General features: G+C 31.1%; 1 protein-coding gene across 2 annotated transcripts; it reads right to left on the reverse strand.

The window, feature by feature from the left end:
• Positions 1 to 3,978: 3,978 nt before the first annotated feature.
• Positions 3,979 to 18,097, reverse strand: LOC124362381 (procardosin-A-like). Of its 2 annotated transcripts, none has more exons than XM_046816820.1 (3): positions 17,969 to 18,097; positions 4,917 to 5,046; positions 3,979 to 4,134 (listed from the first exon to the last, which is right to left on the reverse strand). In XM_046816820.1, exons 1-3 carry the CDS (start codon positions 18,082 to 18,084, stop codon positions 3,994 to 3,996), a joined length of 387 nt encoding a protein of 128 aa, XP_046672776.1. In that variant the 5' UTR covers positions 18,085 to 18,097; the 3' UTR covers positions 3,979 to 3,993. The 2 variants fall into 2 exon arrangements, with proteins under 2 accessions (XP_046672776.1, XP_046672777.1); XM_046816821.1 differs by lacking the exon at positions 17,969 to 18,097 and adding an exon at positions 12,682 to 12,779.
• Positions 18,098 to 18,497: the final 400 nt, after the last annotated feature.

Below are 18,497 nucleotides of genomic sequence, written 5' to 3' on the forward strand. Positions count from 1 at the left end.
AATGAACTCACTATTGAAGTAGAGAACTGTATTGCTGTTATGTTTATATTATAACATTATTAATATAAACAGTGTATATGTGTAGTGTGATAAATTTTCTTACTATATACCCAAAAACATCCGTACAGGTCTCAAAAAGATAACTTTTTTACAATAATAGTTTGTGCTATAATTTTAAATCCAAGCATCATAAAACTGTTCTAAACAAAACACGTGGCTTTATGATTAAGTTTTAATCTCCATCCATCTGGTATGTGGAATACAGATCAAAACGTCGCCCATATAATTCAGCTAGTGGCAACGACCTATTTGTTTTCATTGACAAGGAAGATGGTCTGGTGATCATCAATGTATTAGTTCCCTTAATGCTCTAAGATATCCAATAATTGAAAACCAAGCACTTTGCATCATCTATTTTATAGATTCATACACTTCAATTACAATCTGGAAGGCCAACCAGCCCATGTGTCGCATAATAGGGTGCATTAAGCTTCCAGATCATTGGCGATTTCTCGACGGTATCTTGGTGATATATGATTCATAGTATTGTCCAAAATCTGCCTTGATCTAGCTTCCCCCAAAGGCATTAAACGTTTAAAATTTAATATTCCTAAAGGAGCTTTCCCCTCTCTGGATAGCAGCAGCCACACGAGAAACACTCCATGAAGGGGCGTGCACCATCAAACCCGATCTTACCTGTGAAGAAAGGAAGTTACATCTAAATTTGTATTCAGTTATTCAAAGGCTGTAGTTTAATTCTGTTCTCGGTATATCCTAGGGGTAAATCAGGCATAAAAAATATACAGAGAAAATATTTTGACAATGCAGCTTATTAACGCATAGTCAATAAGTAAATGACGTATTTTTATGTATTAAAAGTAGTAGTGTATACCTCAAAGATTCCTACACAAAATTGGAATTGTTTGTAAAAATTTTTATTTTTTAATATTAATATATTAATAGAAATATATTAAAATATAAGAGATAAGGTGTCCAATCTAATTTTCATATTGATGACGATATCACAATCCGGAGTTACTCAGTGAACAGTTGTTAAATAATTACAATCCTCTAAAACTGTAATTTAACCATTTTAAATTAATGATGTATGAAGTATAAAAGATGATACTTTCACTAAGAAGGTCAAAATTATTAACTTTTCATATAAAATATTTTTAACATATTCATGAAAATCTTAAACATCAAGTATGGAATAAATAATTGTTTTGTATAAAAATAATACAACATGACCCTGTTTGCATTTATAAATTTATAAAAGGCACATCGAAGTGTCCCTTATGAATTGTCTTTTTGTGAAGTATGATATGTGCAATTCAGTCCAATTTTGCTATGAAAAACATGTAATTCATGCTGAATATGAATGCTCTTTAAAATATCGTGCTGCGGAAAGAACAGACTAATATATTGTTTTTGTTTTATATTAGTAATTTCAAACTCTCTCAGCAAGGTAATATATTTACTTAAGCAAAAACTGTATTATCGCAGACATTCAAAATAGTAGTAACTGTAATCTAAACTAACCATGAGAGTATAGCAAACTAAAACAAGATAGTAAGCATGGTGTTGTGGTTTGAATGTTTTTAAGCTTATTGAGTCCAGCTGCTGTTGACTGTTTTATGCGTCATTAGCAGGCATACGCTAGCCAAAGATTTTTGTGTATCATTTTTATGAATACCTATTTGAATTCACGTGGATCTGTTTAAACCAGATCTATTAACAAAGGACAACCTTACACAATTCTACTTTTAAAAATTATTTTCAGAATTAATACATTGGCTGGGAAAATTAAATAAAGACTTAATTTATATGTAAAGGTTGTAGGTTATCTGATAGTTTTACGTTTAAAAGCACTCTTATAAATTAATAAGGATTAGATTTTTATGATCCTCTTTAAAAAGTTAAATTGAATAGAATTATCAAAAGACAAAAATCAATTTTTATAAGGAATCATCGTGATATGAAATAAAACCAGACTATATTATGTTAATGGTGTTGTATAATTATCAGTTAAAATACTTTCTTTACCAAAGCATTTTCAAGTGTTTATTTTTAGAACAAGATTTGTTACTCAAGTTTCCTTTAGGTTAGTTATTCACCTAAGGAGAAACTTACTGTTTTTTTTTCTTTTTTTTTAACTATAGCAAACGTCTAGAAAAATGCTGTTCCTTTCACACAATATTTGTTTTAAAAATAATAAAAGAAGGGAATTTAATATCAAGCATATTATTAAATGTATTAAATTTTAATTAAATTCTAACCCATAGAATTTAGAGGTTTGCAAATCATGATAACATTTCAAGTCAGCACAAAAAGAATGCGAGATGAAGCCAATTTGTCAGAAGTCTAAAAACTAAAATCAGCAGTGATAATCAATCCGCGTTTGAAGAAGAACATTGTAAAATATGACAGCTGTCCATTTATCATGAACATAAAACGGTGTTCATGTGATACAATACGTTTCATTTCTCCTGTTATGATTTCATGGTGGATATAATTTACTTATACAATTAATTATTACAAATTGTTTTGTATAATATTTTCTTCTTTTATGCACATTTTCAATCCCCTAAACGTTCGTATACGAAAATCCTTTTATAGAATTCCTATGGAGGATTTCATGAGAGGAGAAAACATAGCTGTATTTTCAAAATTTCAAGGACTTTCCTCGTTGGTAAAATTCTAATTTAGTATTTCTTTTGATGGGAAAGCTTAGCTCGTATATCATATTTATATACCCAAAGAACACAGAATTTTTAAACATAAAATATATTATTATATTTCAGAAAAATGGATCATACTTTATCAAGAAATCACTTTGTTAAAACCATTGATTCTGATAATTTAACTTAATATGTTTAGTAATGGCATTAAGTAAATTTATCAAATTAGATACAAACTGTCATATACACTAATTATCTAACGTGTGAAACATGAATAAGTAGTTGACCTTGTTTAGCTAAATATTTTTCACCTGTTTAAAATTATTAGACTTCATTATCGGGGAAAGATAATGATTTTTTCAATAAGGGGAGGTTTTAGAAATAAAACAATCAAATAGTTTGAAACTCTAATATAAACCTTTAAATATGCACTTATTCAAATTCTTTCGCAGAGAGTTATGGTATAAAAAATTAAGACTACCTTTACAATAGTTACTCAGATTCACATACTTCAGGCACAATGGCACACCAAATGTACCTAATTAATCTCCGCGTCACTTGTGCTTGACATGACACAAACCATTAACACGAGCTGGAAGCTCGAGTAAATAGTCCGCTAGCGCAAGAAACCACGCACCTCTGTTTACTGCCTGCCTTCCCTGAACCTCATGTCCGTTTCATGAGCTTTAGTAACCATAAAGTGGATGGAGTAATATTTCTACCATTACTTTGGCGGAAGAAGTGTGAAACTACTTTTACTCGGGAACAATTTTGTACTATATAATACGTAATCTGATTTTCTCGGGATATTATTAGAAATATTTCTCCTAACAATTACATTCACCGTCAGCCAAGTTATGTTTGTTGGAGATTGAAATAGGAAGGTATCAAAATGGTTCAAAATATGAGACAATAATGTTTTTTTCAAATTCATAGTTTTTTTTTTCTAGCTTTCGTAAACCTAAAACCGACCAGAGCTCAGTCTAGTCAGAATACTAGATAAAGAAAAATTATCCTAAGGGTCTATATGGTTAGCTGAGTCATCGCATACTTTTCCCCCCCCACCCCCCCCCCCCCCCACCCCCCCCCCCCCCCACCCCCCCCCCCCCCCACCCCCCCCCCCCCCCACCCCCCCCCCCCCCCACCCCCCCCCCAGCTGAATGCGAATTATACTCTTTGGTCTATAGAACCTTCACCTAATAATTTCAAAACTGAAATAAAATAGCTTTAACTCGTGTTTTGATATCAATAATTTGTATCTTTTTTTCTGTTATAAAACTGTTCTTGAGTTTTTTCCTTACATGGCAAATATTTATTGACACTTACTGCAGTAATTAGTATCATTGCTGCATATCTTGTTGGATGGAACCCACAAGTCTGAAGACCCAGTATCGAACAGCACTCGGATCGTCTGCGGAGGAGTGCCTACATCCATTGTCCCGTAGTAGTACAGCTGAAGAAATATTATAATCATTGAAATATGAAGGAATAAGTAACATTACTAAATTGTACCTGTTCACTTATATGTGGTTCAATTAATTTATATAACAACACATTTTAAACCCCCCTATTTTGAAAGTAACATAGTGAACATTATGATGACACTAATGTGTTAATGGGGGTTGTTGGTTATACCTAATTACTTAATCAGCTGATTAACGTCAATGGTTTCGAGTAAGGTTTCGATATGATGATACGGTGTTTTATTATACCGCATCAATTCATGAGGGTATTTTGAAGATAGTATGAAACAACATTGTTTGATCTATATTCTCGTATTCATCAATGTAAAAACTATGTACTTATGTACATATGAATATGAATATGTTGCAATATGAATATGAGTATGTAAATAGTAGTCACTAGTTCCTATAATACATCTTTAAATTGGTGCAAGTGAAATAGTATAACCAATACGTTATGTAAAACCTCTTTACGGCACTAGAGCAACTACTGGAATTCGCCTTTCATTATTTGAAACTTCCCTTCCCGTAATGTAATAGACACAATTACCTATGTAATGTGTGATGTAAGAATTTACAAGAGGTGTAAGTCTTAATAATATTTTGACCAATATACAGAATAATTTCGGTACAAAAACTGCTTTAAACTAAGATGCTTTATTCTGTACTAGTGAAATGTTCTTGAAGTACGAGTGTTTTACAAATAAATAGTACAGTTTTACTGCAGGAACGTTTGCTGTACTAAGTCAAGATTAGTACAATTAATACTTACATCCTGAACATCTCTAAGTGCAATATCTGCGGTGCCCTTGATACTTCGTACATGGCCAGTGTAATTTTCGATGGAATTTCGATGAATTCTATTGTATCTCCTCAGTCCAAGATGCACCATTGTCGGATCACTGGAATAAGAAAGGCAATGAAATATAAATTTAGTTCGAAACGTTTCATATACATAACAATAATTAATACAACATACTATTTACTTTAGAAATTTAACTGAAATAATATGTTAAACGTTTATCACTAGAAATAAGAAAATACACGACAATACGAATTTTTGGGAGTTTAAGTTAATATAATTAACATAAAATAAACGATTTAAGTAAAGGGCTGTACTAATAAGTTTATACTTTGAACTAAAGAGTTAAAATTTTAGAATAAAGGGACTTTAAAATAATAATTAATTATTTATTTTCATTCTGTGATTTAACAGGTATAAACATAATATTGACTTCGGAAATAAATGACCCCATTTACAAGTATTTGTGGCCAGTATAAAATGTATATAATAACAACTACAGGTTAACAACAAAATATTTAACTTAACAAAAGCAGATTATAAATAAATTAAATAAGTCCAGCTTATAACCGTTGAAAGATTATCACTCTCTATGGCGTTAGGATTACTTACAAAATAGCAGCTTAAATTCTAAATATGAGTTTGTGGTTTATCTTAAAAATTCCTAATTTAATATATAAATACTTCTACAGTCAATTTTATATTAGGAATCAATTAACGTTTCATTAAAAAAATAACCAGAAGGACACTGTTGTCAAGTGTACAGTATTTAAACTAAGAGAATATTCATACAATTTACTTCTTGAGTGAATAGCTTAGTCTTTTCGTTAAAAAAAGCTTATTTAGGTTTCTAAACCCTTTCCCATCGTGTCTCAATTGATTAAAATACTCAGATACAATGTATTGGAAGAGACGTTTAAAAATACTTTTGGGTATTTAAATGTTTTATTTGATCCACTTCTTGTATTATGCAACAGATTTGTAGTTCCAGTATTACCACTTTAGACGTAAAATGATTTAAAGATTTTATATGTAAAAGGGTGATGAATTGGAGGAAATTTTATATTGCAGTATAATCAAAAAGAACAATCTCTGATTTTAAACAAATAATTATTCTTATAAAGTGATTTTGGATTTTCCTTATTTTCAAAATATTAGTCTTGTTAGCAACCACCCAATATTGTACTGCGTACTTGCTTTGGTTGTACAAGGGCAAAATAAAGAGATTTTATAGTTTATTTATTTCAGCATACATTTCTAAAGTAGTCAAATATACTTATTATTGATTTAGTTTTACTATTCAAAGTTACAGTTACTCAACATTTCGTCCAATACAACTCCCAGGTATTTAAAATATTGCAACTTTTCTATAGTTTAATAATTCAAGTGATTTTGAATACAATTACAAACATGGTATACAATGTCAAAAGGAAAATCTAAATGTAGATAACAGAAATTATACATTTAGTCTTAATGACATTAACTTGCATTTTTTTTCAAAACACCAATCTTTTAAATTATTTGTCTTCTGACAGGCGTTACCAGTATACGTGAATGAATACAATAACACAATGCTATCAGGAAGCGCACATATTTGACAGTAAAAACCCAATTTTAACAGGCCATTTATTAAAATTAAAAGTAGAATTGAGGCGGTCACCCAACTTTGAGGTACACCAACCTTAACTAAGTTACTAAACTAGTCCGAAATCTTGAACTGTTGGATGTTATTGTTCTTCGAAGCCAATTCAGGGTGTTAACTCTTATTTTGCGAGTTATAATTTTTTTAATAAAAAGTTGTGGTCTACAAAATCAAAATCTTTTTTAAAAACAATAAACAAACCTGATTACTGCTCATTCTTATCTAAACTACAATGGACTTTTTCAGATATTGCTAATATTGTTTCTTTGGTTGATTTTCCCTTCCTAAAAACAAACTGAAAAGGAATAAAAAATTGTTCTATCAAAAAAGGTTATTAGTGGAAGATTCATAATTTGATCAATTATTTTAGAAACAATTCGCAACAAGCTTATAGGGGGATTTACATGGCAGTTATTTCTTAAATACTGGAAAAAAGGTATTTAGTGTATGTTGTTTAGGTATAAATTCCTTGTTGCAAAACTTAGATGAATCATATATATGAAAAAAGAGGATATTTCATTTGTAATCTTTTTCGCAAAATATTCAGAACATATATCGACACCACATCGTTTCTTATTTTTTAAGGTTTTCATTGTATTATTTCTGTAGGCTTTTTTAAAGATGGAGCAAGGGCTAGACTGGAAATGAGATGGTTGGGATGTGTGAGTGGGCAGATGGATGACCTTGGTTCGCGATAAGATAAAAATTAATCGTCTCCCCTACTTGTCATGCTTCGAACACAATTTCACCGCTATCAAACTCAAATCTGTGTCCTCCTCCGTAGCTAATGGTTATAGTCTCGGCTCTCTAACTGAGAGATCACGGGTTCTAATCCCGGGGAGGTCCAATCAGGCAAAGACACGAATGATAGAGTACTTTGCAAATAAAAAATACCAGTGTAATAATAAATTAGAATACTTTGCAAAAATAAATACCAGTGTAATAAATCAGTGTACATCGAAGTCAGCATAGCTTGAAAGCTGAGGCTTAAAAGAGATAAAAAAAATCTCAAATCTGTCTTCAGTAATATGGTTTCTCGACCCACTCAGGTTCTTTATAATTTTTCAGCTCTGGGCATAGTCACCAATGGAGTTATTTAATTTTGTAGTGTAATAAGTTCGTTTAGTTAAATTAATATAACTTCTCAGTATATCTTTAAATGTTTTGTTAACGTTTAAATGTCAAGTCGTAGGGACATTTGTGCATAATTCATAAAAGTTTCTTCTTATTTTTAATTAATTTAATAGATTCCCATTAATTAAAGGTGTTGATAGATTTTGCTTTACTTATTTACAAGGAGCGGTAGAAGTATTATATGATTCAATACTTAAATATATTATCTGGGCTATCGTGTTTTAACATAAATTAACATCATTTCATGTATAACATTTCAACCAATAAGTTTATCAGAGCTTGTTTCTAAGCATATTTTAGTTTAATTTAAAACTTCTAATCAACGTGCTTTCTACTGACGCATCGATTCTGCCCATGGTTTTGTTTACGTCGTCACATTTCAACCTCATCTTTATGACATGTAAAATACCTATAGTTTGAGTAGTAAGAATCCTTTTACTTGTGATGTTTTCGTAATCACACACACACACACACATGTACATACAATATATAATGTATGTAATTACGAGACAACCTGTATATTACAGGATCAGATGTAAAGGAACTCAATCCACTAAAGCTATAGGCTTTAAACACACACACACACACACACACACACACACACACACACACACACACACACACACACACACACACACACACACACACACACACACACACACACACACACACACACACACACACACACACACACACACACACACACACACACACACACACACACACACACACACACACACACACACACACACACACACACACACACACACACACACACACACACACACACACACACACACACACACACACACACACACACACACACACACACACACACACACACACACATACAGGGTGTAACTGAAATACACCGACAAACTTCAGGAGGTTGTTCCTGAGGTCAAAACGAACCAAAAAGTTCCTATAAATGTATGTCCTAAAATGCATCGTTTTCCGTCTGTCCTCTGTTTGTGTTTATTACATTAAATTTTTTTTTCTAAACAACCATTAAAGGTACAAAGTTAAACTTTTCAACATATGCTAATCTAGTAAAGATTGTTAATTTTAAAAAAAATTTAAAATTTTTACTCAACAAAATTCAAAATGGCGGCTAGTTAAAATCTTTGATGGTAAATTTCTCAAAAACTACTTCCTGTATAAAAAATTTACTAGAATATAAAAAATATAAATTTATTTATAAAACGAACGGTACCTCATTTTTTGAAATCGCTCAAGAAATAAAAAAGTTATGGCATTTTTCTTAACCTAGTAACATATCACATTTACAAGTTTTTTTTCTTGTTTCAAAAAGTTAATGTAAGTATTTAGGCAGTATAAAAATAAAACGATATTTTGGGTTAAAAAACTTTAAACATGATAATTAGTATTAAATTTTAAAAACGACATTGTAACAAGCAATCTACATGACTCAACTTTCATGGTTTAAACAGCTGAATATGTTGTCATGTTGAGACACAGCTGATTAGAACAACAATGAATTCAGATAAGTAAGTCATTTCCTTGTTTATTTTTGACAAGATATGATCTGTTACTTTCACTTGTAGAAACATTATTAGTCGATAGTGCTCTTATTCTATTGAAGATGGCAGGTTACCCATTTAGCCATCAAGCTGACATGAATATTTATGTATGGAAAAGCTAACGGTAATAGTCGCCTAGCATCCCGCCTGTATTACGATAATCATTTCCAAATCGACAACAACCTACTCATTCAACATTTGCTGCTGTTTTCAACCGACTTCATGAGACTGACACTTTGTTACCTTCTACTGCAGACCGAGGTGTACAGAGACAGCGTAGAACTCCTGATTTGGAAGAAAACATCTTACAGCGAGTAGAGGAAGATCCAGGCGTAAGTACTAGGCAGTTAGGAGCAATACTCAACGTAGACCACATGACAGTATGGCGAGTTCTACATGAGCAGATGTTATATCCGTACCATTATCAGCGTGTACAAGCCCTTGGTCCAGCTGACTTTCCATTACGTTTACAGTTTTGCCAATGGTTTTTATCAGAAAGCTAACAACCCTGGTTTTACATCATTAGTTGTGTATACAGATGAAGCTTGTTTTAATCGAGATGGAATAACCAACTACCACAATATGCATCAAAGGGCTGATGAAAACCCACAAGCCATTCATGAAGGGAGACATCAACAGCAGTTTTAAAATAAATGTTTGGGCAGGCATCTTTGGAGACTGTTTATTAGGTCCTTTTGTATTACCTGAAATATTAAATGGTGAAAACTACAGACATTTCTTACAACACGAATTGCCTGAAATTTTAGATGATGTTCCCTTGGGTGTGAGAGAGCACTGTTGGTTCATGGATGATGGAGCTCCCGCGCATTTCAGACTAGATGTCAGGCAATTTCTGGACCAAACTTATGGGGAAAGATGGATAGGCAGAGGGGGACCTGTATCATGGCCGCCTCGGTCGCCAGATCTAAATCCAATCGATTTCTTCCTTTGGGGCCATTTGAAAACTCTAGTTTATGAAAGACCAGTTAATACCAGGGATGACCTTTTACAGCGTATCACTGCAGCCTGTAACACTGTAAGGAATACACCAGAAATACTTGAAAGAACTCGGCAATCAATGACCAGACGTGTTAATGCATGCATCGCATCAAATGGAAGGCATATTGAACATTTGTTGTAAAGTGATCCCTAATATTTTGAAATAAATGTTGCTCTGTTAAATTATTCCGTATTTCTTAATAATGACAGCTTAAAACTCTTTTGTTTAATGTGAGATATTTTTGTTGAATGTTCTAAACAATTGTAGGCTACTGTAGTTTTTTGAAACAAGAAAAAAACTTGTAAATGTGATATGTTACTAGGTTAAGAAAAATGCCATAACTTTTTTATTTCTTGAGCGATTTCAAAAAAATGAGGTACCGTTTCGTTTTATAAATAAATTTATATTTTTTTTATTATTCTAGTAAATTTTTTATACAGGAAGTAGTTTTTGAGAAATTCACCATCAAAGATTTTAACTAGCCGCCATTTTGAATTTTGTTGAGTAAAAATTTTCAATTTTTTTTAAATTGACAATCTTTACTAGATTAGCATATGTTGAAAAGTTTAACTTTGTAACTTTAATGGTTGTTTAGAAAAAAAAATTTAATGTAATAAACACAAACAGACGGGACAGACGGAAAACGATGCATTTTAGGACATACATTTATAGGAACTTTTTGGTTCGTTTTGACCTCAGGAACAACCTCCTGAAGTTTGTCGGTGTATTTCAGTTTGAGGAATTTTTTTCGAGGAAAAGAAAAGATTGTATATACGTGTTGAAAAAAATCCCTTCAAGGATTTTTTATAATTTTTGTAAATGTAAAGACAAAAACGTTCATATACGTATATGTTTGTAATAAAAAGAAGTTATTCATCTACCAGCATCTATGTGTGTTTTAAATAAAGCCGTAATTTACAATCTGCCACACCAAAAGATTAAAAATATTTTGGTATGAATATTATAATTTCCAATGGGATATTGTTAACAGATACAAAGTTAATATCTCGTTTCAACATGGTGGACATTAAATTTTGAAATTCCTGGCCGATATAAAGTTGCAGAAACTTAATAATATAGGGAATAAGGTCTTCTAGTTCTACAACTGAATCAATAGATTGGCACTTCGGAATCTCAGTGGAGAGCTGCTGAAATACATCTTTAATGTACGTTGCAGGATTGATTTTAGGAGTTAAGATCATTTGCTTCCTAAGGAAATATTATTTAGAATTCAAATTGTGTTTGGCGTGTAAATTTTAATATCTTGAACAAGAGATAATAAACAACGTGTAATTTACGTGAGTGTAATAGGAAAGCATACTGAATGGAATAAAATTTAAAGGGTTTTTAAGGTAATGATAAAGGCAATAAGAAACTTGTAGCAAGTATTAAGTGTACAGTGAATGATCATTAGTGTAGTGCAGATATGAAAGACAAAGTACTATCTAATTCTTGTTGCAGATTTAACGCCTGTTATTAAGCACGTCTTGGTTGTTTTTTGCCTGAAGTAGTTATTTTAGAAAAACTCTAATAGGGCAACAAAATGAAATACTAATACAGTAGTTAACTATAATGACCGTAAGTATACAGCCTTGGACTGAAGTAGGCTTATTTGACTTGTGAACATGTATATATTTTTGATCAGAGCATCACCGTAAAATCAACTTTTGTTCCAAAATAAAATAAAGCCCTATTATTATTCCTTACATCATGAGTGCGTTAACTGAAAAGCTATAAACTTTCGACTTTAAGATTACTCCACGCTGAACATTGCCGAACACTGTTTAAATATTACTGAAATCGTTTAAAATGAAATATTATAGAGAAATTCGAATTATTTCCGGTACTTATACAAATTTTTTACTCTCCACATGAGGACCCCAAAACACAGCTTACATCTGGAGTAGATAAAAATCTTGGAATCATTTTAGTGATTCAGAATGCTTAAACTGGAACTTTAGAATAATATATTCAGTTTTAAATAGTATTCTTAAAACTCCTTTTTCAGTAGGAAATTTTGTGTAAAGTCGAGGGTAACTGCTAGTATTAAATAAATATAATATCCTAATCATTTGTATTAGAATGTAGAAATTTAAAATACGCAAATGAGTATAAGTCCAAACAACATAATATGGTTTATTACAAAATTATCTTCAAGAATTAATAGTTAAATGTGTTTACTTTGTATTTATTATTTAGTTTTTAAAATATAACATTGTTTTGCCCAAGTATCAGGTTTTCATTGCTGAATATGTGACCATAAAGTTAAATTAAACCTTAAAGTTACATTTCCTTACATTTATGTCTTATATGTTCATGTATACATAACACTGTTAACATTCGCTAGAAATGTACAGTTTTTAAATCGTTGAAACTATTTTAAGGACATTGATCTATTCAACAATAATATTTACTTACCCGGCACTAGATGTGACTAGTCCCATAAGATACAACAGACTAATGCCTAAGGCTAAGTAATACATATTGATAAGGAGAGTGCGAGATTTGCAGACGTATTATCGGCTTATATTGTGAAACGTTATCAAACTCTTAGACAAGGGAGGCGAGGCCTTTACTCATTTCAGATAAGAAGTTAGCTTAATTGATTTTTAGTTAAGGAAAATTCTGGGAAGATATTACGATATAAGTGCGTGGATGTTGCAAAAATTTAATTTTAAACTGGAAAGTTTTATTTATTGACTATACGAACAAAAGTTTCTTATATTTACATTGGTAATCGTTCTTAAAGCGAATAATATTGTTTTAATGCAATGGTTTAGAATTACATTTAATGGTTTAAACAGGATAGGGAAAATATATACCAGAATAGATTTGAACCATTTAAGAAAATATTGAAAATATTTGGGAGAGCCATGTGCCACACAGTATTAGGCATCGTATTTTCCTTCTGATTTAGAGACAGCACACATTCAAGTCCTATTTCTGTGTACTATCATTACACACGCCAGTGGCGCAAGAGGACAGACTAAGGATACAAGGATATTATTCTCTGCTTTAACAATTTCACAATGTGTCTCCTGTCTATAGTAAGTTCAGATTTGGCTGACCGTTGGTCGTAACTCCTACAATGATTTGATTTCTTTATATACGTAGCGTACAGATTTTTCAGATAAGGCGAAATAAATTCTTAAAAATAATAAATGCAGTATAAATATTAGTACGAACGGAAGAATCAGATGTATGTATGTTCGAATTTAATGATTAAGCAAAGTTTTTGTATATACAACAAGTATATAATAAGAATAATAAGTTTTAGAAGTATGGACACTACTTTTCTATGTATAATATTGAGATTCCTTTCGATTAATCGTGAGAGAGAACTATTAATTCGAGTTTTGAGACTAAGGATATTCTTGATTTTAACATTCCAAGACAAAACAAGCTAGGTAGATAAATTTTGAAATGGACGTATTTAAATGTAGGTATACAGGGTGAGGCGGACCACTCATCCGCGATGTATAGCGGCTAAGCCGAGGTAGGTTACCTTCTTACAAAATCATATTTTGACTACAAAGAATTCCGGAAAAACACCTAAAAATATCCTAATGTGCCACTGAGAGGGGGGGAGGCGTAGGAGGCATGATTTATAGAGTTTCAAACGTAAACGTAGGTCGAACCATGCCTTAATTTACAGGTATCTATTCACTGTTCACTTAGGAAAATCGTTTTAATTTATATCGCTTCTAGTATGCAGGGTGGTCCAAAATGTCAAAGTGGTACGGTTTCACAGATGTTTACTATCACGTCGTTAAAATTTTTAGCCAATCAAAATTTCTATATAAGGTTACCACCGCAGTACTCTTTCTAAAAATATGTTACAGTTGTCACTTTTCAGTACATTTCTAATTTTTTTAATAGTTCCAATTTAGGACATTTAATGTTCGTAAAACCTATAAAGTTAACCTATAAAGTATGTTATGCGACACATGACTAAATTTTATATATACTTCTACAAACTTTGCCACAAAAAACTCTTTTATTATTAAGCAATCTATAATAACAAAATAAAATTATATTACAAAAAAATAAATTTGTTACAGTCTGTGTGTAGCATTAGCTTTAAAAACAACTAATATTATTACTTAAAACAAATGTCTAAATGGAAGAATGGCCTAAAAATCTTAATATCTCAAGAACTTCCAATCACGTTATATAGGACATTGATAGTAAAATAGTTTTCCCTTTTTTAAAGGAAATTTTGGAAAATGTACAACTACGCATAATGTTAAAGCAATGGGGATTCCAATGGAATATTTACTAAGAGTTTGTGTAATAAAACCTCAGTCTGTGTATCCATATGAGCTGCTATTAATATATTTAATAATTAAAAATAATTTGAGCATAGACACATTTTACTTTGTACTTTTTTGCAGACATATATTTAATTTGTACAAAAATTGTAAAATAAATACGAATTTCACAATACAGAATGTTCTAATCAAAGTCAATTCGTAAAACTTTAATTTATAATCTAATTGAAGTAGACAAGAGAGTTTTAACTGATAAATCTTATATGTGGTGCTTGAAAATCCATTAGTATGACTCAGATGACACTTCAAAACTTTATTTTACTAAAATTTAAAATTGATATATCAGCAAGTAGAATTTTGTACGGTATAGGATTTTATACTGCAAAACCCAATGGTTAAGGTTGTTTTTGACGAAAGTTTAACTTATTTAAGTTTAGTAATACTATAAGAAATATTCATTAAAGATTACTAAGGACCGTAATTCCACTAGATCGCGGTTTCTGTGACATTTAAAGTAATAGGGCGTTACTGCATTACAATATTACACGATTAATACGTTCTGTTCGGATGTTATTTATGTTGACAGTGTCAATTCATTAACTGTCAGAACACGTTTGTTCAATACGTAGGCTGTGTATTTAGTAAGCCTCTAACAAAGTGCTAGTAAACCGACATATGACTGGAACATAGATTATACAACATCTGGCCGAACATGTGCAGGCTGACACAGTATTAATGTATGCAACAAGATTCGTACAAGTCGGTCAAAATATTACGCTGCTCCAACAGTACATTCTAAAATGAACAAAAAAGTAACGTTTCTTTAGCTCTGCAAGGTTATTTATTGATGGATTTTAAATGTAAGTAATATAGACAAATTATTGAGAGTAAATATTTAAATCCCTTACAATTTTTATTTTTATCCGTCTACTTTTTTCAAACCATAGCATATAAAATTAAATCAGTTTTATTGTTATAATTCTACATAACAGTTCACTTAATTACTTTCCTTTCGTAGTAGGCTCAGGTACACAATTGAATGAGAGAATGACTCCAGGAGACGATGAGATTATCTCTTGACATATACTCACTATATTTTGTAGTCAGGTGTCTGTGATGTTAAAACGACGTAACGAGTTCATTTTTAGCTTTTTTGCTACCGGATTTTCTTGGATCTCTTCAGACAAACAAGACTCCAGGAAGATCCAGGAATCAACTCTGTGACAGCATCAGATTCCAGACGCTGAACTAAAAGGAAAGAATGAACCCTTCCCAACGTAGCAATGTTATGCTTAAGTACAAGTTGTTGCAGTAAAAGAAAAGTTATGTTTATGTTTGAACCATAAAGTGTTTCACTTCTAGTGGAACTTGTTCAATTATTTCAGGCCCACATGATAAATATTTTCAACCTATAAGTTACACAATAAGAATTAATACAATACGCTGTCTGGCGAGCAGTAACCCCTACTACCTGCAAGCTGTAATAAAATTGATACCATGTTATCTCCCTGTAAAACTAAATAAATCGAATCCAAACATGGCTTAAATGTTATACTTATCGGAACAACGAGTTTAATAAAAATGTATACATTTAATTTCAATATTAGCTTTTTTTATTTTAAAAGTAAATAAAATTGTGTTTGTACTCTTTTTATTTACATTAGTATAAAGATTAAAAATTCAATACAATGAACTAACTTTAATAAAAATGACAAAACAGGTAAATAAACATTGGAAGCACAATTAATGAACGGGTGCGAAAAAGCGCGTGTGGCAGTGCTTGGGTTGGCGATGGTGCGTAATCTTTCAGAGGCCATAGTCTACTGACAGAGCATAAGGCAATAATCAGTCCATAAGCCGCCGACACAACACTTTGATCAATGTCATCGCCAAAAGTAAGGTACTTTGATACAAGATGTTCATACGACATTCATAACCTAACCTGTCTGTTGATGTTAAACATTTAACGTAGGCTCTTATAAGCTCAGTATTTAATTGTTTCGTTTCTCAAATCTTTATATAATTATCTGAATTTATTACTACTCTTATTATCATTATATATCTTAAATATTATTTTTTGGAGTAATTTAAACGCTGAATTTAACATTTGGAATTGTTACGATAATGTTGTTGAAATGGAGTTACGTGAAATTTGATTGCTCAAACTAGCACTCAAGTGATAATTATGGCTCGGATTCGCCTGATTCAACAATCCCCTCCTTCCAAAACACATAGCTTCAAACAATAAGAGGAACAATCATTAATATCAGTTAAATAAAATATGTATTACTAAGAAAAAAAAGGTAATTGACGTTATAAATCGACAGAATACACTAATACTCGAGGAGCAGAGAACCAATTTGGATCGAATAAGCACGCAACCTGCTTTTTCTTGAAATCGATAAAAACTTTATCTAAGAAAGAAACCGATCGTCAGCCGTTTTAATTTCGAGGGCACATTGGTAGGGTATCAAAAGGGATAAAAACATAAAAATTTTGAAGATTATATTTTTCCTAGCTCGTTACACATAAAACCGACTGTGAGACACCTATAAATAATAGGTATATCATCGTCACACTACTTTAATATAAATAGGCAAAGTTGATAATTTCAGGGTCTGTGCATGGTTAGCTGACTCTGATTTTATATTTATTTTTATGTCTGAAGGTTGGTTTTAAGTGTAAAGCCAAGAGAAATGTGAATTGAGAACAAATTTTCTTTCGTTTCATATTTTTAGCTTTTTGATACCTTCACATTTTGACCCCCACTAAAATTATGATAACCGATTTATTTCTTAGAATAAATTCTTTAATCGATCTTAAGAAGCAACTAGGTTATGTACTTAAAAAATAAAAATAGGCTCTAGAATCCTGGAAAATAAATTCAGTGTGGAATAGGGGTATTTTAATACATACCCATCATCACAATACTAAAGATTTTTTCATCATGAGAACAGATAAAATAATAATAATAAATGGTATGTATTCATTAGTATTTCTCGTAAGAGTCGTCAGTAAATATATAATTTAAAGTTAATCATTGAAATACATTGTTATAATTAAAATTCATATTTATTTTCTATTCATTTCATTTGTATTGTGTTAAGTTTTATATGTTATTTTTGACATTAAACATAATAAAAAATCTTTATTTTCTGTATGTCATGTAATTGTCATACTATGTTTTGTTATATATTAGTTACATTTATACTTATTGTTGTATTTTTAAATATTTTGATACTACTAAGTATGATTACCTACTAATTTAAATTTTATCATCATGTATCTATAATACATGTACATTTGTTAAAAGAATTGCAATTGGTAAAGAAATAAAACTGATTATTAATTACGTGAATTCTATTTAAATTTAAGTAAACTCGCGTTAATGTTGTGCAGTTATTCTTGTTAAACAACGTTAAAACTTTAGTTACCTGATGGTGCTTCCCTTCACTTCGTACAAACGCAAAGAGTAAAATCCCTTTGAAGACATTGTCGTTTTAATAGGCCTTTTCAGTTTTAAAATAGTCTTATATAGAGAATCAGACATTACGAATTGATTATCTTTCTCGAACAATAGAACAAATAAATGAGTCCAACTCATCGGTTTGTTTCTACTAGTTCATTGTTAAAGAATATGTCACGGTCATAAAATCTAGTTTTACTGAGTGAAATTGTATTGAATAATTTCTCCTTCGTTTTGTATTAATACAAAGTGGGTTTGGTTTGCCAAATTAAAACTTTACCTAAACACAATAGAATATTTATTCATGCAAATGGTTTTAAATATTCTTCTGTTATATTTATGTAGATTATTGGGAATTAATTATTCAACACAAACAAGTAAATATTCTTTCGGCCGATACTAGTATTTTGGTCAATACCATTTTCATAAATGTAAATTTAATGTTATCCTTAGAAGGTAACCAAAATTTGTGTGGAAATGTTCAAAATGGGCAGGGT

Source organism: Homalodisca vitripennis, chromosome 5 (genome assembly GCF_021130785.1).
Source record: "Homalodisca vitripennis isolate AUS2020 chromosome 5, UT_GWSS_2.1, whole genome shotgun sequence".
NCBI lineage: Eukaryota > Metazoa > Arthropoda > Insecta > Hemiptera > Cicadellidae > Homalodisca > Homalodisca vitripennis.

Coding starts and splice junctions, on each gene's coding strand:
- LOC124362381 (XM_046816820.1), bottom strand. CDS start 18,084: ATGTCTGATTCTCTATATAAGACTATTTTAAAACTGAAAAGGCCTATT. Junction 5,047..17,968: donor GTGAAGGGAAGCACCATCAG/GTAACTAAAGTT, acceptor TTCTTATTCCAG/TGATCCGACAATGGTGCATC. Junction 4,135..4,916: donor CACTTAGAGATGTTCAGGAT/GTAAGTATTAAT, acceptor ATATTTCTTCAG/CTGTACTACTACGGGACAAT.